This window comes from Bombina bombina, chromosome 7 (assembly GCF_027579735.1).
Source record: "Bombina bombina isolate aBomBom1 chromosome 7, aBomBom1.pri, whole genome shotgun sequence".
Lineage (NCBI taxonomy): Eukaryota > Metazoa > Chordata > Amphibia > Anura > Bombinatoridae > Bombina > Bombina bombina.
Genome location: NC_069505.1, coordinates 138,902,303 through 138,929,090, shown reverse-complemented (window position 1 = coordinate 138,929,090; position 26,788 = coordinate 138,902,303). Strand labels below are relative to the sequence as shown.

At 47.2% G+C, this 26,788-nt stretch overlaps 1 protein-coding gene across 1 annotated transcript in view; it reads left to right on the top strand.

The window, feature by feature from the left end:
• The first annotated feature begins 259 nt into the window (after positions 1 to 259).
• MTCH2 (mitochondrial carrier 2) overlaps positions 260 to 26,788 on the top strand; it is a 197,882-nt gene continuing 171,353 nt past the window's right edge. The window contains exon 1 of the mRNA XM_053720360.1: positions 260 to 400. Within this exon, the coding sequence (XP_053576335.1) occupies positions 314 to 400 (87 nt within the window). The 5' untranslated portion in view covers positions 260 to 313. The remainder of the gene's footprint in view (positions 401 to 26,788) is intronic.

Genomic DNA, 26,788 nt, shown 5'->3' with positions numbered 1-26,788 from the left:
CATCTATCTCTTTGTTAACAAGTCTCACTGATATTCTGTACACTCTTTTTGGCACATTTCAGTCTCATTTCTACTCACTATGTCCTATGCAAGACGCTTTCATCTACTTTCCTTTCAACACTTCTCTCTCATTGTCACTTACCCCACTTGTTACTTTCATAGTCACTCTCTGTCCCACTAAATCCTCCCCCAAACTATAAGGTTGCTAGGTAACACCGGTCACGTGCTGCTCTCTCGCACTACGTTGCGTGCACTTCCGGTTCGGTGTCAGTGTCTCCTTGAAGGATTTCTCCGGTCACGTGACAGGTCCAACATGGCGGACACAGCCAGTCAGTTGCTGCTGGGCTCCGGCATGACCGTGCTGTCCCACCCGCTGTTGTATGTCAAGATGCTGGTGCAGGTACGTGAGGGGACAGTGGCTATGGGCTGTTTGGCCCTTTAGTTGTGTGCATACGGAAGTAGGGTTGTGCGGTATTGCTGCTCATTGGGAAAGCAGGTGGAGATTATGGGCTGTGTGGCCCTGCTGTGAGAGGAGGTTACAGGTGTAGATGATAGGTTGTTTAGTGCTGCCGATGCATTCTGGGGGAGGAGTTTGTGGGATGTGTGGTTCTGCTGTTGTACTCTGGGGTAGCAGGTGGAGATGCTAGTATGTGTGGTGTTGTTGTTGTACTCTGGGGTAGCAGGTGGAGATGCTAGTATGTGTGGTGTTGTTGTTGTACTCTGGGGTAGCAGGTGGAGATGCTAGTATGTGTGGTGTTGTTGTTGTACTCTGGGGTAGCAGGTGGAGATGCTAGTATGTGTGGTGTTGTTGTTGTACTCTGGGGTAGCAGGTGGAGATGCTAGTATGTGTGGTGCTGCTGTTGTACTCTGGGGTAGCAGGTGGAGATGCTAGTATGTGTGGTGCTGCTGTTGTACTCTGGGGTAGCAGGTGGAGATGCTAGTATGTGTGGTGCTGCTGTTGTACTCTGGGGTAGCAGGTGGAGATGCTAGTATGTGTGGTGCTGCTGTTGTACTCTGGGGTAGCAGGTGGAGATGCTAGTATGTGTGGTGTTGTTGTTGTACTCTGGGGGAGCAGGCGGAGATGCTGGGATGTGTGGTGCTGCTGTTGTACTCTGGGGTAGCAGGTGGAGATGCTAGTATGTGTGGTGTTGTTGTTGTACTCTGGGGGAGCAGGCGGAGATGCTGGGATGTGTGGTGGTGTTGTTGTACTCTGGGGTAGCAGGTGGAGATGCTGGGATGTGTGGTGCTGCTGTTGTACTCTGGGGTAGCAGGTGGAGATGCTAGTATGTGTGGTGTTGTTGTTGTACTCTGGGGGAGCAGGCGGAGATGCTGGGATGTGTGGTGGTGTTGTTGTACTCTGGGGTAGCAGGTGGAGATGCTGGGATGTGTGGTGCTGCTGTTGTACTCTGGGGTAGCAGGTGGAGATGCTAGTATGTGTGGTGTTGTTGTTGTACTCTGGGGGAGCAGGCGGAGATGCTGGGATGTGTGGTGGTGTTGTACACTGGGGGAGCAGGTGGAGATGCTAGTATGTGTCGTGTTGTTGTTGTACTCTGGGGTAGCAGGTGGAGATGCTAGTATGTGTGGTGTTGTTGTTGTACTCTGGGGTAGCAGGTGGAGATGCTGGGATGTGTAGTGTTGTTGTTGTACTCTGGGGGAGCAGGCGGAGATGCTGGGATGTGTGGTGGTGTTGTACACTGGGGGAGCAGGCGGAGATGCTGGGATGTGTGGTGGTGTTGTACACTGGGGGAGCAGGTGGAGATGCTAGTATGTGTCGTGTTGTTGTTGTACTCTGGGGTAGCAGGTGGAGATGCTAGTATGTGTGGTGTTGTTGTTGTACTCTGGGGTAGCAGGTGGAGATGCTGGGATGTGTGGTGTTGTTGTTGTACTCTGGGGGAGCAGGCGGAGATGCTGGGATGTGTGGTGGTGTTGTACACTGGTGGAGCAGGCGGAGATGCTGGGATGTGTGGTGGTGTTGTACACTGGGGGAGCAGGTGGAGATGCTAGTATGTGTCGTGTTGTTGTTGTACACTGGGGGAGCAGGTGGAGATGCTAGTATGTGTCGTGTTGTTGTTGTACTCTGGGGTAGCAGGTGGAGATGCTAGTATGTGTGGTGTTGTTGTTGTACTCTGGGGTAGCAGGTGGAGATGCTGGGATGTGTGGTGGTGTTGTTGTACTCTGGGGTAGCAGGTGGAGATGCTGGGATGTGTGGTGGTGCTGCTGTTGTACTCTGGGGGAGCAGGTGGAGATGCTGGGATGTGTGGTGATGTTGCTGTTGTACTCTGGGGGAGCAGGCGGAGATGCTGGGATGTGTGGTGGTGCTGCTGTTGTACTCTGGGGGAGCAGGCGGAGATGCTGGGATGTGTGGTGGTGCTGCTGTTGTACTCTGGGGGAGCAGGCGGAGATGCTGGGATGTGTGGTGGTGCTGCTGTTGTACTCTGGGGGAGCAGGCGGTGATGCTGGGATGTGTGGTGGTGCTGCTGTTGTACTCTGGGGGAGCAGGCGGAGATGCTGGGATGTGTGGTGGTGCTGCTGTTGTACTCTGGGGGAGCAGGCGGAGATGCTGGGATGTGTGGTGGTGCTGCTGTTGTACTCTGGGGGAGCAGGCGGAGATGCTGGGATGTGTGGTGGTGCTGCTGTTGTACTCTGGGGGAGCAGGCGGAGATGCTGGGATGTGTGGTGGTGCTGCTGTTGTACTCTGGGGGAGCAGGCGGAGATGCTGGGATGTGTGGTGGTGCTGCTGTTGTACTCTGGGGGAGCAGGCGGAGATGCTGGGATGTGTGGTGGTGCTGCTGTTGTACTCTGGGGGAGCAGGCGGAGATGCTGGGATGTGTGGTGGTGCTGCTGTTGTACTCTGGGGGAGCAGGCGGAGATGCTGGGATGTGTGGTGGTGTGCTGCTGTTGTACTCTGGGGGAGCAGGCGGAGATGCTGGGATGTGTGGTGGTGCTGCTGTTGTACTCTGGGGGAGCAGGCGGAGATGCTGGGATGTGTGGTGGTGCTGCTGTTGTACTCTGGGGGAGCAGGCGGAGATGCTGGGATGTGTGGTGGTGCTGCTGTTGTACTCTGGGGGAGCAGGCGGAGATGCTGGGATGTGTGGTGGTGCTGCTGTTGTACTCTGGGGGAGCAGGCGGAGATGCTGGGATGTGTGGTGGTGCTGCTGTTGTACTCTGGGGGAGCAGGCGGAGATGCTGGGATGTGTGGTGGTGCTGCTGTTGTACTCTGGGGGAGCAGGCGGAGATGCTGGGATGTGTGGTGGTGCTGCTGTTGTACTCTGGGGGGAGCAGGCGGAGATGCTGGGATGTGTGGTGGTGCTGCTGTTGTACTCTGGGGGAGCAGGCGGAGATGCTGGGATGTGTGGTGGTGCTGCTGTTGTACTCTGGGGGAGCAGGCGGAGATGCTGGGATGTGTGGTGGTGCTGCTGTTGTACTCTGGGGGAGCAGGCGGAGATGCTGGGATGTGTGGTGGTGCTGCTGTTGTACTCTGGGGGAGCAGGCGGAGATGCTGGGATGTGTGGTGGTGCTGCTGTTGTACTCTGGGGGAGCAGGCGGAGATGCTGGGATGTGTGGTGGTGCTGCTGTTGTACTCTGGGGGAGCAGGCGGAGATGCTGGGATGTGTGGTGGTGCTGCTGTTGTACTCTGGGGGAGCAGGCGGAGATGCTGGGATGTGTGGTGGTGCTGCTGTTGTACTCTGGGGGAGCAGGCGGAGATGCTGGGATGTGTGGTGGTGCTGCTGTTGTACTCTGGGGGAGCAGGCGGAGATGCTGGGATGTGTGGTGGTGCTGCTGTTGTACTCTGGGGGAGCAGGCGGAGATGCTGGGATGTGTGGTGGTGCTGCTGTTGTACTCTGGGGGAGCAGGCGGAGATGCTGGTTGTGTGGTGGTGCTGCTGTTGTACTCTGGGGGAGCAGGCGGAGATGCTGGGATGTGTGGTGGTGCTGCTGTTGTACTCTGGGGGAGCAGGCGGAGATGCTGGGATGTGTGGTGGTGCTGCTGTTGTACTCTGGGGGAGCAGGCGGAGATGCTGGGATGTGTGGTGGTGCTGCTGTTGTACTCTGGGGGAGCAGGCGGAGATGCTGGGATGTGTGGTGGTGCTGCTGTTGTACTCTGGGGGAGCAGGCGGAGATGCTGGGATGTGTGGTGGTGCTGCTGTTGTACTCTGGGGGAGCAGGCGGAGATGCTGGGATGTGTGGTGGTGCTGCTGTTGTACTCTGGGGGAGCAGGCGGAGATGCTGGGATGTGTGGTGGTGCTGCTGTTGTACTCTGGGGGAGCAGGCGGAGATGCTGGGATGTGTGGTGGTGCTGCTGTTGTACTCTGGGGGAGCAGGCGGAGATGCTGGGATGTGTGGTGGTGCTGCTGTTGTACTCTGGGGGAGCAGGCGGAGATGCTGGGATGTGTGGTGGTGCTGCTGTTGTACTCTGGGGGAGCAGGGCGGAGATGCTGGGATGTGTGGTGGTGCTGCTGTTGTACTCTGGGGGAGCAGGCGGAGATGCTGGGATGTGTGGTGGTGCTGCTGTTGTACTCTGGGGGAGCAGGCGGAGATGCTGGGATGTGTGGTGGTGCTGCTGTTGTACTCTGGGGGAGCAGGCGGAGATGCTGGGATGTGTGGTGGTGCTGCTGTTGTACTCTGGGGGAGCAGGCGGAGATGCTGGGATGTGTGGTGGTGCTGCTGTTGTACTCTGGGGGAGCAGGCGGAGATGCTGGGATGTGTGGTGGTGCTGCTGTTGTACTCTGGGGGAGCAGGCGGAGATGCTGGGATGTGTGGTGGTGCTGCTGTTGTACTCTGGGGGAGCAGGCGGAGATGCTGGGATGTGTGGTGGTGCTGCTGTTGTACTCTGGGGGAGCAGGCGGAGATGCTGGGATGTGTGGTGGTGCTGCTGTTGTACTCTGGGGGAGCAGGCGGAGATGCTGGGATGTGTGGTGGTGCTGCTGTTGTACTCTGGGGGAGCAGGCGGAGATGCTGGGATGTGTGGTGGTGCTGCTGTTGTACTCTGGGGGAGCAGGCGGAGATGCTGGGATGTGTGGTGGTGCTGCTGTTGTACTCTGGGGAGCAGGCGGAGATGCTGGGATGTGTGGTGGTGCTGCTGTTGTACTCTGGGGGAGCAGGCGGAGATGCTGGGATGTGTGGGTGGTGCTGCTGTTGTACTCTGGGGGAGCAGGCGGAGATGCTGGGATGTGTGGTGGTGCTGCTGTTGTACTCTGGGGGAGCAGGCGGAGATGCTGGGATGTGTGGTGGTGCTGCTGTTGTACTCTGGGGGAGCAGGCGGAGATGCTGGGATGTGTGGTGGTGCTGCTGTTGTACTCTGGGGGAGCAGGCGGAGATGCTGGGATGTGTGGTGGTGCTGCTGTTGTACTCTGGGGAGCAGGCGGAGATGCTGGGATGTGTGGTGGTGTTGTACACTGGGGGTAGCAGGTGGAGATGCTGGGATGTGTGGTGGTGCTGCTGTTGTACTCTGGGGGAGCAGGCGGAGATGCTGGGATGTGTGGTGGTGGTGCTGCTGTTGTACTCTGGGGGAGCAGGCGGAGATGCTGGGATGTGTGGTGTTGTTGTTGTACTCTGGGGTAGCAGGTGGAGATGCTAGTAGTATGTGTGGTGTTGTTGTTGTACTCTGGGGTAGTAGGTGGAGATGCTAGTATGTGTGGTGTTGTTGTTGTACTCTGGGGTAGCAGGTGGAGATGCTAGTATGTGTGGTGTTGTTGTTGTACTCTGGGGTAGCAGGTGGAGATGCTGGGATGTGTGGTGGTGTTGTACTCTGGGGTAGCAGGTGGAGATGCTGGGATGTGTGGTTCTGCTGTTGTACTCTGGGGAAGCAGGCGGAGATGCTGGGATGTGTGGTGATGTTGCTGTTGTACACTGGGGGAGCAGGCGGAGATGCTGGGATGTGTGGTGGTGCTGCTGTTGTACACTGGGGGAGCAGGCGGAGATGCTGGGATGTGTGGTGGTGCTGCTGTTGTACTCTGGGGGAGCAGGCGGAGATGCTGGGATGTGTGGTGGTGGTGCTGCTGTTGTACTCTGGGGGAGCAGGCGGAGATGCTGGGATGTGTGGTGGTGCTGCTGTTGTACTCTGGGGGAGCAGGCGGAGATGCTGGGATGTGTGGTGGTGCTGCTGTTGTACTCTGGGGGAGCAGGCGGAGATGCTGGGATGTGTGGTGGTGTTGTACACTGGGGTAGCAGGTGGAGATGCTGTTGTACTCTGGGGGAGCAGGCGGAGATGCTGGGATGTGTGGTGGTGTTGTACACTGGGGGAGCAGGCGGAGATGCTGTGATGTGTGGTGGTGTTGTACACTGGGGGAGCAGGTGGAGATGCTGGGATGTGTGGTGGTGCTGCTGTTGTACTCTGGGGGAGCAGGCGGAGATGCTGGGATGTGTGGTGGTGTTGTACACTGGGGGAGCAGGCGGAGATGCTGGGATGTGTGGTGGTGCTGCTGTTGTACTCTGGGGGAGCAGGCGGAGATGCTGGGATGTGTGGTGGTGCTGCTGTTGTACTCTGGGGGAGCAGGCGGAGATGCTGGGATGTGTGGTGGTGCTGCTGTTGTACTCTGGGGGAGCAGGCGGAGATGCTGGGATGTGTGGTGGTGCTGCTGTTGTACTCTGGGGGAGCAGGCGGAGATGCTGGGATGTGTGGTGGTGCTGCTGTTGTACTCTGGGGGAGCAGGCGGAGATGCTGGGATGTGTGGTGGTGTTGTACACTGGGGTAGCAGGCGGAGATGCTGGGATGTGTGGTGGTGCTGCTGTTGTACTCTGGGGGAGCAGGCGGAGATGCTGGGATGTGTGGTGGTGGTGCTGCTGTTGTACTCTGGGGGAGCAGGCGGAGATGCTGGGATGTGTGGTGTTGTTGTTGTACTCTGGGGTAGCAGGTGGAGATGCTAGTAGTATGTGTGGTGTTGTTGTTGTACTCTGGGGTAGTAGGTGGAGATGCTAGTATGTGTGGTGTTGTTGTTGTACTCTGGGGTAGCAGGTGGAGATGCTAGTATGTGTGGTGTTGTTGTTGTACTCTGGGGTAGCAGGTGGAGATGCTGGGATGTGTGGTGGTGTTGTTGTACTCTGGGGTAGCAGGTGGAGATGCTGGGATGTGTGGTTCTGCTGTTGTACTCTGGGGAAGCAGGTGGAGATGCTGGGATGTGTGGTGATGTTGCTGTTGTACACTGGGGGAGCAGGCGGAGATGCTGGGATGTGTGGTGGTGCTGCTGTTGTACACTGGGGGAGCAGGCGGAGATGCTGGGATGTGTGGTGGTGCTGCTGTTGTACTCTGGGGGAGCAGGCGGAGATGCTGGGATGTGTGGTGGTGGTGCTGCTGTTGTACTCTGGGGGAGCAGGCGGAGATGCTGGGATGTGTGGTGGTGCTGCTGTTGTACTCTGGGGGAGCAGGCGGAGATGCTGGGATGTGTGGTGGTGCTGCTGTTGTACTCTGGGGGAGCAGGCGGAGATGCTGGGATGTGTGGTGGTGTTGTACACTGGGGTAGCAGGTGGAGATGCTGTTGTACTCTGGGGGAGCAGGCGGAGATGCTGGGATGTGTGGTGGTGTTGTACACTGGGGGAGCAGGCGGAGATGCTGGGATGTGTGGTGGTGTTGTACACTGGGGGAGCAGGTGGAGATGCTGGGATGTGTGGTGGTGCTGCTGTTGTACTCTGGGGGAGCAGGCGGAGATGCTGGGATGTGTGGTGGTGTTGTACACTGGGGGAGCAGGCGGAGATGCTGGGATGTGTGGTGGTGCTGCTGTTGTACTCTGGGGGAGCAGGCGGAGATGCTGGGATGTGTGGTGGTGTTGTACACTGGGGTAGCAGGTGGAGATGCTGGGATGTGTGGTGGTGCTGCTGTTGTACTCTGGGGGAGCAGGCGGAGATGCTGGGATGTGTGGTGGTGCTGCTGTTGTACTCTGGGGGAGCAGGCGGTGATTCTGGGATGTGTGGTGGTGTTGTACACTGGGGTAGCAGGTGGAGATACTGGGATGTGTGGTGGTGCTGCTGTTGTACTCTGGGGGAGCAGGCGGAGATGCTGGGATGTGTGGTGGTGGTGCTGCTGTTGTACTCTGGGGGAGCAGGCGGAGATGCTGGGATGTGTGGTGGTGGTGCTGCTGTTGTACTCTGGGGGAGCAGGCGGAGATGCTGGGATGTGTGGTGGTGCTGTTGTTGTACTCTGGGGGAGCAGGCGGATATGCTGGGATGTGTGGTGGTGCTGCTGTTGTACTCTGGGGGAGCAGGCGGATATGCTGGGATGTGTGGTGGTGCTGCTGTTGTACTCTGGGGGAGCAGGCGGAGATGCTGGGATGTGTGGTGGTGCTGCTGTTGTACTCTGGGGGAGCAGGCGGATATGCTGGGATGTGTGGTGGTGTTGTACACTGGGGGAGCAGGCGGAGATGCTGGGATGTGTGGTGGTGGTGCTGCTGTTGTACTCTGGGGGAGCAGGCGGAGATGCTGGGATGTGTGGTGGTGGTGCTGCTGTTGTACTCTGGGGGAGCAGGCGGAGATGCTGGGATGTGTGGTGGTGGTGCTGCTGTTGTACTCTGGGGGAGCAGGCGGAGATGCTGGGATGTGTGGTGGTGTTGTACACTGGGGGAGCAGGCGGAGATGCTGGGATGTGTGGTGGTGTTGTACACTGGGGTAGCAGGTGGAGATGCTGGGATGTGTGGTGGTGCTGCTGTTGTACTCTGGGGGAGCAGGCGGAGATGCTGGGATGTGTGGTGGTGCTGCTGTTGTACTCTGGGGGAGCAGGCGGTGATGCTGGGATGTGTGGTGGTGTTGTACACTGGGGTAGCAGGTGGAGATGCTGGGATGTGTGGTGGTGCTGCTGTTGTACTCTGGGGGAGCAGGCGGAGATGCTGGGATGTGTGGTGGTGGTGCTGCTGTTGTACTCTGGGGGAGCAGGCGGAGATGCTGGGATGTGTGGTGGTGGTGCTGCTGTTGTACTCTGGGGGAGCAGGCGGAGATGCTGGGATGTGTGGTGGTGGTGCTGCTGTTGTACTCTGGGGGAGCAGGCGGAGATTCTGGGATGTGTGGTGGTGGTGCTGCTGTTGTACTCTGGGGGAGCAGGCGGAGATGCTGGGATGTGTGGTGGTGGTGCTGCTGTTGTACTCTGGGGGAGCAGGCGGAGATGCTGGGATGTGTGGTGGTGGTGCTGCTGTTGTACTCTGGGGGAGCAGGCGGAGATGCTGGGATGTGTGGTGGTGGTGCTGCTGTTGTACTCTGGGGGAGCAGGCGGAGATTCTGGGATGTGTGGTGGTGGTGGTGGTGCTGTTGTACTCTGGGGGAGCAGGCGGAGATGCTGGGATGTGTGATGCTGCTGTTGTACTCTGGGGGAGCAGGCGGAGATGCTGGGATGTGTGGTGGTGCTGCTGTTGTACTCTGGGGGAGCAGGCGGAGATGCTGGGATGTGTGGTGTGGTGCTGCTGTTGTACTCTGGGGGAGCAGGCGGAGATGCTGGGATGTTTGGTGGTGGTGCTGCTGTTGTACTCTGGGGGAGCAGGCGGAGATGCTGGGATGTGTGGTGGTGGTGCTGCTGTTGTACTCTGGGGGAGCAGGCGGAGATGCTGGGATGTGTGGTGGTGGTGCTGCTGTTGTACTCTGGGGGAGCAGGCGGAGATGCTGGGATGTGTGGTGGTGGTGCTGCTGTTGTACTCTGGGGGAGCAGGCGGAGATGCTGGGATGTGTGGTGGTGGTGCTGCTGTTGTACTCTGGGGGAGCAGGCGGAGATGCTGGGGTGTGTGGTGGTGCTGCTGTTGTACTCTGGGGGAGCAGGCGGAGATGCTGGGATGTGTGGTGGTGCTGCTGTTGTACTCTGGGGGAGCAGGCGGAGATGCTGGGATGTGTGGTGGTGCTGCTGTTGTACTCTGGGGGAGCAGGCGGAGATGCTGGGATGTGTGGTGGTGTTGTACACTGGGGTAGCAGGCGGAGATGCTGGGATGTGTGGTGGTGCTGCTGTTGTACTCTGGGGGAGCAGGCGGAGATGCTGGGATGTGTGGTGGTGCTGCTGTTGTACTCTGGGGGAGCAGGCGGAGATGCTGGGATGTGTGGTGGTGGTGCTGCTTTTGTACTCTGGGGGGAGCAGGCGGAGATGCTGGGATGTGTGGTGGTGGTGCTGCTGTTGTACTCTGGGGGAGCAGGTGGAGATGCTGGGATGTGTGGTGCTGCTGTTGTACTCTGGGGGAGCAGGCGGAGATGCTGGGATGTGTGATGCTGCTGTTGTACTCTGGGGGAGCAGGCGGAGATGCTGGGATGTGTGGTGGTGCTGCTGTTGTACTCTGGGGGAGCAGGCGGAGATGCTGGGATGTGTGTTGTTGTTGTACTCTGGGGTAGCAGGCGGAGATGCTGGGATGTGTGTTGTTGTTGTACTCTGGGGGAGCAGGCGGAGATGCTGGGATGTGTGGTGGTGCTGCTGTTGTACTCTGGGGGAGCAGGCGGAGATGCTGGGATGTGTGGTGGTGGTGGTGCTGCTGTTGTACTCTGGGGGAGCAGGCGGAGATGCTGGGATGTGTGGTGGTGGTGGTGCTGCTGTTGTACTCTGGGGGAGCAGGCGGAGATGCTGGGATGTGTGGTGGTGCTGCTGTTGTACTCTGGGGGAGCAGGCGGAGATGCTGGGATGTGTGGTGGTGCTGCTGTTGTACTCTGGGGGAGCAGGCGGAGATGCTGGGATGTGTGGTGGTGCTGCTGTTGTACTCTGGGGGAGCAGGCGGAGATGCTGGGATGTGTGGTGGTGGTGCTGCTGTTGTACTCTGGGGGAGCAGGCGGAGATGCTGGGATGTGTGGTGGTGGTGGTGCTGCTGTTGTACTCTGGGGGAGCAGGCGGAGATGCTGGGATGTGTGGTGGTGCTGCTGTTGTACTCTGGGGGAGCAGGCGGAGATGCTGGGGTGTGTGGTGGTGCTGCTGTTGTGCTCTGGTGGAGCAGGTGGAGATGCTGGGATGTGTGGTGGTGCTGCTGTTGTACTCTGGGGGAGCAGGCGGAGATGCTGGGATGTGTGGTGGTGGTGCTGCTGTTGTACTCTGGGGAGCAGGCGGAGATGCTGGGATGTGTGGTGGTGCTGCTGTTGTACTCTGGGGGAGCAGGCGGAGATGCTGGGGTGTGTGGTGGTGCTGCTGTTGTACTCTGGGGGAGCAGGCGGAGATGCTGGGGTGTGTGGTGGTGCTGCTGTTGTACTCTGGGGGAGCAGGCGGAGATGCTGGGATGGGTGGTGCTGCTGTTGTACTCTGGGGTAGCAGGTGGGCTTTGTGGTGGTGCAGCACTATTGGTGGAGCAGATAGAGATGACAACTTATGTAGTGCCGTGGCTGCTCTCTGAGGGAGCAGTTGTAAATGGCAGGCTGTGTGGTGCCATGAATGCACTCTAGGGGAGCAGGCGAAGATGACAGCTTGTGTGGTGACGTGGCCGGACTGGGTGTGCGGGTGGAAATGAAGAGCTGTGTGGTGACGTGGCCGCACTGGGGGTGCGGGTGGAAATGAAGGGCTGTGTGGTGCCGTGGCTGAAGTCTGGGCTTGCGGGTGGAAATAATGGTCTGGGGGTGCGGGTGGAAATTATGGTCTGTGTGGTGCCTTGGCTGAAGTCTGGGGGAGCAGGTGGAGATGGTGGTCTGTGTGGTGCTGCAGCACTCTGGAGGAGCAGGTGGAGATGGTGGTGCAGCACTCTTGGGGAGTAGGTGGAGATGGTGGTCTGTGTGGTGCTGCAGCACTCTGGAGGAGCAGGTGGAGATGGTGGTGCAGCACTCTTGGGGAGTAGGTGGAGATGACAACTTGTATAGTGCTTTGGTCGCACTCTTGGGAGCAGGTATAAATGACAAGCATGTGTGGTGCCGTGGCTGCTCTCGCCTGTAACTTAAAGTGAATGTAAATTTTGATGTTTAAGTGCCCGGTTTTTAAAACTTTGATTAAAAACAGGGGCACTTTAATTCATCAAAATTTACATTTCACTCCTGTTGTGACAAAAAACTTACCTTTTAAACTACACAGCAGCTGCTGCTTCCTGATGTCAGAAATGATTGATAGGTCATCCTCCAATCACAGATTCCCCCCCGGGGGATTCAGTGTCTGATTCACTGCTCTGATTGGAGGAAGCCAGATACCTCATTTTAGACCCAGGAAGAGGCTTTGAAACAGGTGGAGGAAGCTGGAGCTGCTGTGAAGATTAAAAAGTAAGTTTATTTTCACAACAGGAGTGAAATTAAAATATTGATGAATTAAAGTGCCCCTGTTTTTAATCAAAGTTTTAAAAACCGGGCACTTTAGCATCAAAATTTACATTCACTTTAACTGAGACTGCTAGAGTCTCCTGCAGCTCAGATGTGTATATATACGTTGTACCGCACAATGTATATAGACTTTTTGGGTTAAAGGGATATGCAACCCAACATTTTTCTTTCATAATTCGGTTAGAGCATGCAACTTTCTAATTTACTTCTATTAAATTTCCTTTGTTCTCTTGTTATCTTTATGTAAAAGCAGGAATTTAAAGGGACACTGAACCCCAAAAATGTCTTTTGTGATTGAGATAGAGCATGCAATTTTAAGCAACTTTCTAATTTACTCCTATTATCAATGTTAATTCGTTCTCTTGCTATCTTTATATAAAAAAGAAGGCATCTAAGCTTTTTTCTTGGTTCAGACTCTGGACAGCATTTTTTGATTGGTGGATGAATTTATCCACCAATCAGCAAGGACAACCTAGGTTGTTCACCAAAAATGGGCCGGCATCTAAACTTACATTCTTGCATTTCAAATAAAGATTCAAAGAGAATGAAAAAAAATGATAATAGGAGTAAATTAGAAAGTTGCTTACAATTTCATGCGTTATCTGAATCACAAAAGGAAAAAAAATTAGGTTGTGTCCCTTTAAGCTTAGAAGCTGGCCCATTTTTATTTCAGAACCTGGGTAGTGCTTACTGATTGGTGGCTAAATTGCCACCAATTGCACACTGGCTGATAGGAACAACTTCCACAACTGTTTTAGCTGTAGGCAAGCCATACACTATGAAATATTAAATAGAAGAAAAACCCTTAAACAAATAAGACAACCAAACAATTCACTTATTTTGGAACAATGGAAAATAATGGTTTCATCTTTTAAACCCATTCCCATTTGAGAACTTTTTAAGTCTTCCTTTATCCTTTCCTACGCTTTCCTTTTAGCACTATCAACATTAAAGTGAAAGTCAAACCTAGCGTTTTTTAAACACAAGGATTGATTATTGAAACAAATAAAGGGGACTTTCATTCATGAATTATAACATACTTTATGCAGAAAGCTCCTTTATTTGTTTCAAGTGATCGCCGTTCTGAGCTGCTAAGGAAGCCCACGGCAGATTGCTGTTTTGCTAGAGAGGTGACGTTTTCACGTCTTAGCCAATAGCCCTGCGGCAAATCCGGCTTGGTGCCCTTGGGAGCCGTATTTCCTGCACGCTATTTGCTAAGAGGTGAAAACGTCACCTCTGAACAAAATACATTTCTACCGTGGTCTGCCTGAGCAGCTAAGAACGGTGATCACTTGAAACAAATAAAGGAGCTTTCTGCATGAAGTATGTTATACTTCATGAATGAAAATCCCCTTTGTTTCAAAAGTCAATCCTAGCGTTTCAAACATAACGTTTGTTGAAAAGCATACCTAGGTAGGTATGCCTCGTGTTGTTGGCTCATTCATGTGCATTTCGTCAACAAAGGATAGCAAGAGAATTAAGCAAATTGGATAATACAAGTAAATTGGAAAGCTGTTTAAAATTGTATTGTCTATCTGAATCATGAAAGAAATGTGTTAAACCCCTAACACACGAGTATTTTTTATTTTTTTTTGCATTTGTATGTCCTTTTTAACAGCTCTTTACTTCTATCAAGTAAGTTTGACATTAGAATTTTTTTTTTTTAACCTTTTGTTAAATGCTAACAAATTAACATAAGAGAGTGGATTTTTGTTTGCTGTATTGAAGCAAAATCTATGTCAGCTTGGAGCTCCAGAATCAATGCAACACTCCCACTCATGTCAACAGATGTATCACCAAGACTACAGGACAAAAGTGGAGTTAAATTATTTCATTTTAAAATTTTCTTCTATAGCCCCCCCTCTCCCCCCCCCCCCCCCTGGATTTTCCTCCCCACCTGGAGTACAAACTACAGATAAAGACAATTGAATATCCACTTTATTTCCCTGAATGTAGCTCTGTTTTAGAGGAAGAAGCATAGTATTCTGGAAGTTACATAGCATTCTGGTATTTATATTATTATTATTATCAGGTATTTGTAGAGCGCCAACAGATTCCGCAGCGCTATTTATAGTTTACCATTTCCTTCTCAGTATTGTGCCACTGCAGTTCTGGACTATAAAAAAAATTCCAGCATGCATTTTACAGTGGTGGGGTGTGAGCTTCCTGGAAGCCAGAAAGTCCACTCCCTTTTTAACAGCAGAAAACAACAAGGTATCTCATTAACCCTTTTGTGTCAGGGTTAACGTGTCCACATCGGAACAACTGTTCCGATGTTAACAAATTTAAATCTCGAGATCGTGCATGTGATCACGAGATTTCAATGATGGCATCGCGTCAGGGGGCTTCCCTATGATGCTAGGCGCGCCCTCCAGATTGCGATCCCATCACGGAAACGCCAGTGGCTTCAGGAAAGCCAAGCGATTAGGACGTTGTATTCGTCCTTTGGCGCTAAAGCCCAGCAAAATTCAGACGGAATACAACGTCCTAACGACGTTAAAAGGTTAATGGCAAAGTGCTTTGAGTAAACAATTTCTGTGCAAAGTCCTATTCACATACTTGAATAACCAATTTACAATGTGTCTCAATGTTGACTGGTCCAAACACTACAATACTTTGTCTTTATGGACTAAATTCCTGCTTTTTCTCTTTATAATAGAATGAGACTCGCTGGCTTTATATACAACTTCAATACACTGTAATTTTACACCTGAGCTTGGGTGGGGTGCTTTAACCAAGTTACCAATGGAAGATGATCAGTCTACATTTAAAAAAAATAAAAATAAATGCAAATTAAAGCACCCCACATGACAGTGTATTGAAGTTGTGTATATAAAGCTACAGTCTAATTCTATTATAAAGAGAAAAAGCAGGAATGATTTAAGCCCATAGAGACAAAGTACTGTAGTGTTAGAACCAATCAACATTGGGACATTTTGTAAGTTGGTGGCTGGCTAAGCAGAATATGTCCATATTGTGTAACTAAAATCCCAATTTGAATATAAAAGCATAGGTGATGTTTGCGGGGCATTTTATGCAGCATTTAACAATGTTTTGTTTATTTGCAAGTGAATGTGCGCCAATACTCCCAGTTTTGTGTAACTGTTTGGTCCCATTGACGGCACTCCCAAGATTTAATTTAACTCTTTTTGTAGGGTGTGGTAAACCAAACTTTGTGGTATTTATTTGTGTATTTTTATTGGTTCTCCCCGTAAACATTTCTTTGGATGCCAATGACTGTCCGTCTAATTTCCGTTTAGGGGCCCCTAAATAGGTGACATTATTTTGACTGAATTATTAAAGGTAGAGTTTTCCTCATTTTTGGTAATTTTATCTGCTTTCGTCTGAAGGCTACCATAGAGTATGTTAACTAAAGTAGAAGATGACTGCACACATTTTATTAGGTCTACCAGTCCCATAAAGTCCCGCTGCTGATGAATTGCTTCCTGCTTTCCTACCACAAACTAGTTTAGCTCTGAGCTATTGTTTGCACAGTATAATTTTGGGGTGCCCTTTGTTGCGTAACTAGTGCCGTTCTTGCGGATGTGTGCTCACATGCATTTGTGGCAGCACATAAAACACGGTTTTACTGGGTGTGGTTAATGCAGGATAGTATTATCTACTGTTGCTGGGGTTTGAGCATTTGGCAAATGCTGATAAAAATGTACAGAGCAGACAAACCTTGTCTGTCACAATCTGTTTACCGAGGCTGTAAATCTGCTAGAGAACAGAACCTGTCTTTCCATCATATCAATGGCCTCTGTTACTGAACCACTATGCTAATTATTAACCTGATAGTGGAATAGTAGCAAAGTCCAGGTGGAACCTGTTTGTTTTTTAAACACTGGTGGAATCTGCTATGTTTACAGTGGTCTAGATGAGGTTAAACCAGTACAGATTGGAACCTAAGTGTTGTCAGAGTTCATTTTAAACAAGTCTGTTTATGTAAATTAACAGAACTTAAAATTAAAGGGACAGTCTAGTCAAAATTAAACTTTCATGATTCAGATAGGGCATGCAATTTTAAACCACTTTCCAATTTACTTTTATCATCAAATTTGCTTTGTTCTTTTGATATTCTTTGTTAAAAGCCCAAACCTAGGTAGTCTTATATGCAAATTTCTAAGCCCTTGAAGGCCGCCTCTTATCGCAGTGCAGGCGCCCCTCTGTTTTGTTTTATTCTATATAGTATACCTGGATCTATCGGTGAGGAGGAGGTCGCCACTGTCTGGCTGAGAAGAGGATTTACCCCACATTGTGGATTTGAACTTTTCTTGCATAGATTTGTTGGGACATTTGACTGTACTTATAAATCTGCATATATACATATGGTGTTTATATGTTATCAAAAGTTATATATTAGCGCCCCCTTATTTTTTATTTTAATTTAGATTTTTAAAGTAGCACATTTGTGCCATATAGATAACATTGTGCTCACTCCCGTGGAGTTATTCGATTCAGCACTGATTGGCTAAAATGCAATTAATATAACCGTGTTGGTTTTGCAAAACTGGAAAATGGGTAATAAAGAAATTATTTATCTTTTTAAACAATACAAATTCTGGAGTAGACTGTACAATTAATAACCTTAGTTACTGATTTGCTGATTATTTCACCTGTGTTTTAGCTCAGCCTACAAAAATCTGGGCTGTTAGTGTGCCCAGAGAACTGGAATTGAGAAACACTATCCTAGAACTAGTCTAATATCACATTACCCAACTAAGGAATGCTCTGTATTATGTCAAGCTTTTCTATTTTCATATTTCACTTTTAAAGGGACAGTGTACCCTAACTTTTTTCTCCCTTTTTAATTTGTCCCAATGATCAATTTTACCTGCTGAAGTGTATTCATTTGTTTTGTTTAATATGTTTATAAATGGCTAATTTATCTTTCAATTCTCCATTTAAATAGCCAATTTTCCCTGTGGCATTCCTACTTATTCTGAAAGTTTCTATACTTAAAGGTACAGTCTACTCTAATTTTTTTATCGTTTAAAAAGATAGATAACCCCTTTATTACCCATTCCCCAGTTTTGCATAACCAACACTGTTATATTAAAGGGACACTCAAGTCAAAATAAAACCACATGCTGTATCTGAATCATAAAAGTTTAAGACACTTTTTAATTTACTTCCATTATCAAATTTGACACAGTTTTCTTATATTCACACTTTCAGGGGAACAAGATCCTACTGAGCATGTGCACAAGCTAACAGGGTATACGTATATGATTGGCTGTTGTCTATCACATGATACAAGGGGCTGGAAAATGGAAGAAAAAAAATTTGTCTGTAAAAAAAATAAAAATAAAAAAAATCTGCTGCTTATTTGAAATTAGTAGGTGTTAAATCATTGTCTTTTTATGTACTTGTTAATTATGTAATTCTACTGTATTGAGTGGTCCTTTTTAATATACTTTTTACCTCGGTGATTACCTTGTATCAAATCCTCTGCAGACCCCCTTATTTAATTTATTTTGACAGACTTGCATTTTAGCCAATCAATGCCCTCTCATAAGTAACTCCACTGGCATGAGCACAATGTTATCTGTAAGGCACACATGAACTAACACTCTCTAGCTGTGAATCATGAAACCTTAAAGTGAAGGTCAATTTGGATAAATTAGTGCCCGGTTTTTAGTAATCCTATAAAAAACAAGGGCACTTTAACTCCTCAAAATTGACATTTCACTTCTTTTCTTCAAAAACTTACCTTTTAATTCTGGCAGCCGCTCCAGCGATTCCTCCAGCCGTCGGAAGCCTCTGCAGACGTCAGAAATTACGAACCCGGCTTCCTCCAATCACGGCTCCCCCCCCCATGGGAATCTTGGCCTGATGCAACACCATGATTGGAGGAAGCCGGATTCGTCATTTTGGACCTGAGGAGACGGCTTGCGACGGGCGGAGGAAGTGCTGGAGCGGGTGCCAGGATTAAAAGGTACGTTTTTGAAGAAAAGAAGTGAAATGTCAATTTTGATGAATTAAAGTGCCCTTGTTTTTAATAGGATTACTAAAAACCGGGCACTAATTCATCAGATTTGACCTTCACTTTATTTTTGACTAGCCTGTCCATTTAAAGGGATATGAAACCACACATTTTTCTTTTGTGATTCTGAGGATACAGTTTTATAAAAGTTTCAGATTTACTTTTGTTATCAAATTTGCTTCTTTCCCACGGTATTCTTTGTTGAAGCGATACCTAGGTAAGTGTCTTGAGCCGTACATGGCAGGAAATAGTGCTGCCATCTAGTGCTCTTGCAAATGGATAATCTTGCAAAACTGCTGCCATATAGTGCTCCAGAAACGTGCACACTCCTGAGCGTACGTCACAGCTTTTCAAAAAACGATACCAAGAGTACAAAGAAAATTTGATAATAGAAGAAAATAAGAAAGTTGTTTAAAACTGCATGCCCCATGGGAATTATGAAAAATTTGGGTTTCATGTCCCTTTAAGTATCGGCTATAAAAAAAAAAAAAAGCTGTGTGAACATAGCCAGCAGAGAAAATTACGCTCAGTGTGAGTTGGGAGAGATAAGTAATAAAATATTAATTTTCTATTGTTCTCTCTGAGTATTGGGATTTTATATACAGACATAGATAATATAAACAAGCATGTGTGTACAGAAATTAATAAAATAAAGAGATCTGATTTTGCTTGGAGCTCAACCCATTTTAATAGAGTACAAAGAACAAGTAGCTATTTCATATAAACAAATAAACTCAAAGAAGCAATTTCTAATACATTTTATATTCTGCAGCTGGTATAACAAGTCATTGGAAATATATTAAGGGAAAAAAAACATTTTATAGTACATTGTACTTTGAAATTATTTGATCTACCAGCTAAAGCTGCTGAAAAATGAAATCCCCCCCCCCTTAACGTTAGTGTAACTGCAAACATTTTATTGCATAGCAAGAACTACTTACATCTTTTTATGGAAACCGTAAAGTATGACACAATCTGTTTAAAGCCAAAAAAAGAGAGTGGGGATAAACAAAAGAAATTCCTGCCCTCATGTTGTGCTGGGTTGACAGAATAGTTTCTATCTCTGTCTCAGGAGGTCCATTTGTCACTAAAGTTTTGTGTTCTCTGTTAATTCTTTGGGCTCAGCTTCTGCTTATTGTTCCTTTTCTTTCGTTGTAAGAGCTGTTTCATGTATTGTTCGTGAGCAGATGCCCGAGTTTTGTACGAGATTTCTGTTGCATTAGGGTAGATTGCGGGACAAGTGTCTTTGGGACCAGGGCATAAGTCTTTCCGGTTATAAAAGAAGTGTTTTTTGTTGGGTCTGGCTTGCGTCAGACATTCAGCAAACTGTTTGTCGCACTCGCACGCCATCCTGCCACACACGCTGAGAGATGTGCACTTTGTCTGGGAGCGATGGCATGAGAAATGATATAACTGCCATTTCACCTTGCTATGGCACTTCAAGAAAACCCTAGAATGATGATAACAACAGTCATGGAGAAAGCAACATTTGTCTACAGCATCAACTGGAACGCCTGACCCACCTGTGCCACAATAACACCCATACAGGTTAATGCCCAGCAGGGGAACTTTGAGTTTCTCTCTGTAACACCAGAGGGTGACAATCAAATCCAGCACGCCCCGTTTGGAACGAGAGTGTCTCTGCAAGCTGGAGATCAGTGGGAACTGGGGAACCACTACACAGACCACGATGAGCAGCGCAAGCCTTTTCATCATGGCCTGAGCTTTTTTTTTTAATCACAAACTTGTTTCTGTAAAGACAAAAATACATTTTAGTGACTGCTGTTCATTTCACTGGCCACTTTCATAGCTGCTCTCTGACTTACTTTGTGTTTCTACTCGGTGGACTCCCTGTTCTCGGCAGCCTCTTCCGTTCCTCTCCGGCTTCACTCTGCCTTTCTCTTTACAGTGGTTGTTTTGCCAGAATATAACTCTGTTCTTGTGATCTCAAACTTCTTAACCCATCTTGTGCTGGTAACTTTGATGTGAATTCCAGAGCAACAGGAAAAAACAAAAAAAAAGCTGTGGCCATATCCTCGGACCTAGAAAAGGGGATCCTACACCACACTGTCAACAGTGGAAGCTGTATACCACTGAGCTCTGGTGTTCAGTCCAGCCATCCTTCCATGAAAGGGTTAGTTAGGAGTTTGTGTGGTGTGTGCGCTTGGCAATGAGTGGAAAGCGTCTAAATATAATGTATTGGTTTTTCAACACAGCAATTAAAGAGTCTTGGCAATAGAAATGTCACCAACTAAAAGCACCCTATGAGTGCTGAATCTATGTATGTAACATGTTATTTTCTGAGCACCAATCACCATGTTCGTATCATTTGTGTTCCATTTATTCCAGAACAGCTGAGCAAAGCCCTAGGTAATTTATGCAAAAGTCTAGGGTGAGCATCAGCAATCCTGTCCTTAGAATATCCTGGTCACTTGAGGTCATGTCAAAGGCAAACAAAAGCTTGTGTTAATGCCAGAATTTGTGTGTGTTGTCTGATTGATTGATATATATATATATATATATATATATATATATATATATCTCAATCTATATATCTCTATCTATATCTCCATACAAACACAATGCTGCAAGGTACCCTCTGCCATACAGACCAGTTTTACCAACCGCGGTCCTCAATACCCCCAATAGGACAGGTTTTCATTATAGTTTAATTAGAGCACAGGTGAAATAAGCCGCAAATCAGTAACCATGGTTACTAACCTGCTCTCACCCATCTTAATATTTCACCTGTGCTCTAGTTCAGCTATAATGAAAACCTGACCTGTTGGGAGTATCGAGGACCGCTGTTGAGAAACGCAGCTCCAGACTACAACTCCCATAAACATCTGCTGCCAAATCTTTACTGAGCATTTCTTGATTGTTTTATTTATTTTAAATTAAAATCTATATATATCTGCAACAACTGCTGTGTTTTTGCCATCAAAAAGCACCCACTAGACCAGAGCTTTCCAAACTTCTCATGTTGGTGACACACTTTTTAGACCTACATCATTTTGCGACACAGTAATTCAGTTGTACCAGCAAAAAGGAGGTTAAACTAACTTGTTTTAAAAGATACGGACACATACATAAATTATATAATAACAAAATGTATTTACAAGTAACAGTATGTATGTGCAAGAATAAAAAAAGTTTAATAACACCAATAGCTACTTACTATTTTAATGGGATGTATGAGGTTGATGGGATGAACACAGTTTCTGAATATTTGGTGTAATAATAGATAAAAGACACTCGCATTTCATCATCAAGCATTTTTAAGCTTCCACTTCCTATCAATATATCAAGAGTAGGAGCAGCGATGCACTACTGGGAGCTAGCTGCAAAAAAATCCCACTGACTTCAGCTCAGCGTTTAAGCTGCTGCCCTCAGAGCTCTGCGTGTCCGACTGACTACTGCCCGCGCTGCAAACACACTGCTGTCCCACTCACTGACTACACATGCAGTCACGAGCCAATTAAGGACACTACACGTCCAGTCAGGAGCCAATTTGCCGCCAAATCCGGGAATGGTAATAGTTTCAGTTCCCACTGAGCTGTGACAATTGGTTAAGATGATCTGTGACCCACTAGGTATCAATCACGTGTCAACCATGTGATATGCGTAGCAGGCAGGTGGAAAGTCAGAAACCAAAAAACAATTTAAAAAAAAAAGAAATTAAATTTAAAAAAAATTGTGCTGAAGCAGGGACACACCTACACACTGCTGCCGACACACAGTTTGGAAAGCACTGCACTAGACAAATCTTATCTGCATGACAAATGTTATAAACATTTGTTCAGCGGTTTTGCTGTGGGTTTGTATAGCTGTTTTTTAATTTATTTTAAATTATCAGCAGGGCCATTTCTAGAGAACTTGGCTCCCAGGGCAAAATTACAAAATGTGCACCCCCAATTCTAAGGTGCAACAAGCCTCCCAGTTTTTTATATTTTAGTAAAATGAATGTAATCCTCCTAGTCTCAGTATAAATCATCAGCTAAGGATTGTCCTGCATTCACATTTAATTGCATAAGCACCAAGCTGGTAAGTCCCAAATTTCTGCAAGAACATTAAAAGGGATAGGAAACCCAAAAATGTTCTTTTGTGATTCAGACAGAACATACAATTTTTAAAAAATGTTTCCAGTTTACTTCTATCAAATTTGCATTGTTCCCATGATGTTCTTTGTTGAAGAGATACCTATGTCGGCATCTGGAACACTTCATGGCAGGAAATAGTGCTGCCATCTAGTGCTCTTGCAAATGGATAACATTTTTGCAAAACTGCTGACATAAAGGGCTTTAGAAATGGGCCGGCTCCAAATCTTACAAATTAAAGTAGTTTAAAATTGTGTGCTCTATCTGAATCATGCAAGACAATGTTATGTGTCCTATCCCTTTAAAGAGACAGCTTACACCACAATATTCTCTTTTAATTTGTTTCCAATGATCCATTTGACCTGCTAGAGTTTACCCTAGTTTTGGCATTTGAAAAAGCTGATTTAGCCTGTGGAAACCCCATATACTGAAAGTGTCTGATCTTAGTCCAGGCTATTGACAGGAAATGTAAACACAGTCACCAGAAGAAATTACACTCCTGGTGGGGTGTTGCAGAGATAACTAATGAAATTATAATTTTCCATTGTTCTCTCTAACTATTGGGCTTTGGTTTACAGATATAAGATAAGGAAGCAAGTGTGTGTGCACAAAGTAATAATATGAGATCTGATTTTACCTGAAACTCAACCCATTGTAATAGGCTGTGGTTTAAAAGCACAAAACCAGCTACTTCATATACACAAATAAACCTGAAAATACAATTTATTAGGGATGCACCGAAATTTCGTCCGCAGAAAGTTTCGGCCGAAAATTGCATTTTTGGTTATTTCAGTTTTCGAGTTTTTTGCCTTTTACTTTTCTGTAAAATTATTGTGTAGCATATTTTAAATTTGATGCCAGCCTAGAGCTGCTGTTTGAGTTCATTACTTGACTTACTGTTTTGCATATAATAATACTTTTCTAGGACTATACTTTATTTTGATAATTGGTTAAAAAAAAAAAAAAACGGTTAAATCTGATTCTGTTACACAGAACTAAATAAAGAATAATACTAGCGATGCACCAAAATTTGGGCCGCCAAAAATGTGCAATGCCAATTTCGGCCCAAAGAGGACCAAAATGGCTAAAAATGTACAGCCCTCCCCTGTTCTATTGAGTTACATGTCTATCCTTAGCATAAGGTGAGCAGCACAGCACTGGCATGGTACACAGAGCACACACATAAGTACCATGACATGATGATATTTGAAACCAGCAGTGCCCTTTTTTTTTTTTTTTTTTTTTTTTTTTTTTTTTTAGAAGGAAGCCAAAGTTCTGAATACAGTATTCAAAGGGGGATAAATAACATGTTTATAAACACCTGATATTATCAGACACAGCCCTAAGCACACACAGTGAATATGTATAAATCTTATATACAGTGCTCATACGTCAGCCTCATGTGCGTAGACATTCTATTCGCTTGAGGCAAATATGCGTGCACACTATATATATATATATATATGCATCAGCCCCAAGCTCGCACACAGTTGGTACAAATTAGCACCCACCAGACAGTGTATACAAAAAAGCACAGTAACTTTCTATAACCACCTTGCACGTAAGGTTGTAGCTAAGTCTGGTGATAGGTGACGGGCACACTCCATTTGGGGCTCCGGGCATCTAATCTGACGGGTCAGTGTGAGACCCGAACCAGGAACTAGGCGGAGATACGATGAGAGACGATTCGGTGCAGCCACGCCCATCGCACGGATAACTACACCCAAAAACAAAACGCATGTCCACCTCGTATTTTTGTCTGGCTATAACCACGCTATCCCTTGTAGAGCTCCACCAGTGTCACTGCAGATCACGCCTTACGGTACAAGTGACCACGCCCATTTGTTGGAGCTTTCCCACCTACAAGCTCTCTCAGCTACACACACACTATAGTTAGAAAAGAAAAAATTTGGTTTTGGTTTTCGGCCAGGGGCATCCTGAATTTTCATTATTGGTTTCGGTCCAGAATTTTCATTTCTGTGCATCCCTACAATTTATCATACATCTTATACTCTGCAGCTGGTATAACAAGTCACTGGAAATAAATTAAAGGGACAGTTTACTCAAAAACATTACCTCCTTTAATTTGTTCCCAATGATCCATTTTACCTGCTGCAGTGTATTAAATGGTTTACAAAATAGCTTATTAGCCTTTATATTGGTATTTGAAATAGCTGTTTTAGCCTGTAGTATTCCTGCCTATACTGAAAGTTTCTATACCTAGGTATAGGCTATTGAGAAACTATGTAAACAGTCAGTAGAAGAAATTGCACTCACAGTGGGAGGTGGAAGAGATAAAGCTCTAAAATGTTAATTTTAGATTGTTTTTTCTATGTATTGTACAGAGATAAGAAAGGGAAGCATTTGAATGATAACAAGGTCTGATCTGTCAGCAAGCCAAGCTTATTTCTTTCTTTTTGCTCTGTGCTAGCAGCAAGTTATTTCCATGACTTTGTCTTGTAATTTGTACTTTTTAATGTTATATGTTCACTTGGGTTGAGGTGGATGTTCTGGGATAGATTGGGTACATTGTATTTGATACTAATTAACTTGTATTTGGGTGTGCATGTATTAGGGCTGCGCATCTTCACTGTTCTCACGATTCGATTACGATTATCATGGTAACGATTCGATTCGGCGATGCATTGCGATGCATCACGATTGCTGCCCATGATTTTCATGAACTTGTTCTATTCCATATTTTATATATATATTTTTATATATATATATATATATATATATATATATATACACTAGATCTTGTTCCTTTAAAAACCACTCCATTGCTCAGGTCTGGCTATACACTGATTAGCCTGCCTGTGTTTAATCATACAACAGACTGTATCATCATCAAACTAAATTTAATGAACAAAAACGTTTTTTACTTGCTTTTTTCTGCAGACAGTTCTCTGCATTGAGTCTGCAGCTAAGTGAAGTGGCTACTAGATGCTGATCCATTGATCATGTCTGGCTTGCTTTTCTTTGCATTTGTTTTCTGCAACACAAGCGGACAGCTCCACCTACTGGCTATTTTAATGTATGCATGTGCTAATGCTTTCAATAGCAGTCAATGCTTTTCAATAGCAAAAAAAAGGGCGTTATTCTGAAACGGCGCAAATTGAACCGTCGTAAACCGAGGGTCACCTGTATACAAACTTGTTTCCTTGTGTTTGTCTGATTAAATAATGTACTCCTTCCTGAATATATTTACCTCTATGTCCCTTAGTGATCTTACTACTGGTTAGGAGCGACTCAACTTTTTTAAAGAGCAGAAGAGCGTAGAAACTGAAGTGCTATTGTCAGCACTGCTGGAAGTTGTCATAAGATCATTGTCACGGCAGGACCTGCACATTCTATATTATATAATTACCCTGCCTGCTGACTGTCAGAGTTTGACGTAATTCACAGCTGCAAACATTTGCTGTATATGAAGGCTTCTTTTCCCACTCACTCCGCCCTCAAGACACTCAGTTCACTTCTCCCCACTACCGCAACGCCCCCGCTGGCCGCTGTTAAAATGACAACAAAAAAAAACTTTATTTCTGGAGGAGGGGTCACGTGACATTGCGTGAATCGATTCGGCTCTTCACTGCATCGATGCAGCATCGTTAAAGGCTGCATCGTTGTGCCGATTATTTTTGACACCCCTAGCATGTATTTTTGGTGTAAACAGTGTATGGTTGCCTTGACAACCGTTTTTGGCGCAATTTCTGTTCACTGGGGGAGGGTCTTAGAGGGTATAAATGTTTGCTTGTCACATTTTATTGTTGGTCTGATGAAGGGGAGCTGTCCCCGAAACATCACGTAAATAAAAGCTTCTATTGCTTATCCTTAAAGTGAAGGTCAATTTTCATCAATGAGTGCCCGGTTTTTAAAAATATTTTTAGAAACGGGCACTTTCATTGATGAAAATTTACATTGCACTGGATTTGAAGAAATACTTACCTTTTTACTTCTGCAAAACCGGATTACCGATCTCAGCCTCAGTTCCTCTGTACTGACATCAGAAATGACAAAACCGGCTTCCTCCAATCATGGCTTGCACCCCAGAGCGTCCAGCTTGTGATGCCCAGCTGTGATTGGAGGAAGCCAGTTTCGTCATTGCTGTGGTCTACAGCAGGAAGGAGGAGGAGGGGGATCGTTGATCCGGCTTTGCAGGAGTAAAAGTTAAGTATTTCTTCAAATCCAGTGCAATGTTAATTTTCATCAATGAAAGTGCCCCTGTTTTAAAAGTATTTTTAAAAACCGGGCACTCATTGATGAAAATTGACCTTCACTTTAAGGATAAGCAATAGAAGCTTTTATTTATGTGATGTTTCGGGGACAGCTCCCCTTCATCAGACCACCAATAAAATGTGACAAGCAAACATTTAAACCCTCTAAGACCCTCCCCTAGTGAACAGAAATTGCGCCAAAAACGGTTGTCAAGGCAACCATACACTGTTTAAACCAAAATACATGCACACCCAAATACAAGTTAATTAGTATCAGATACAATGTACCCAATCTATCCCAGAACATCCACCTCAATC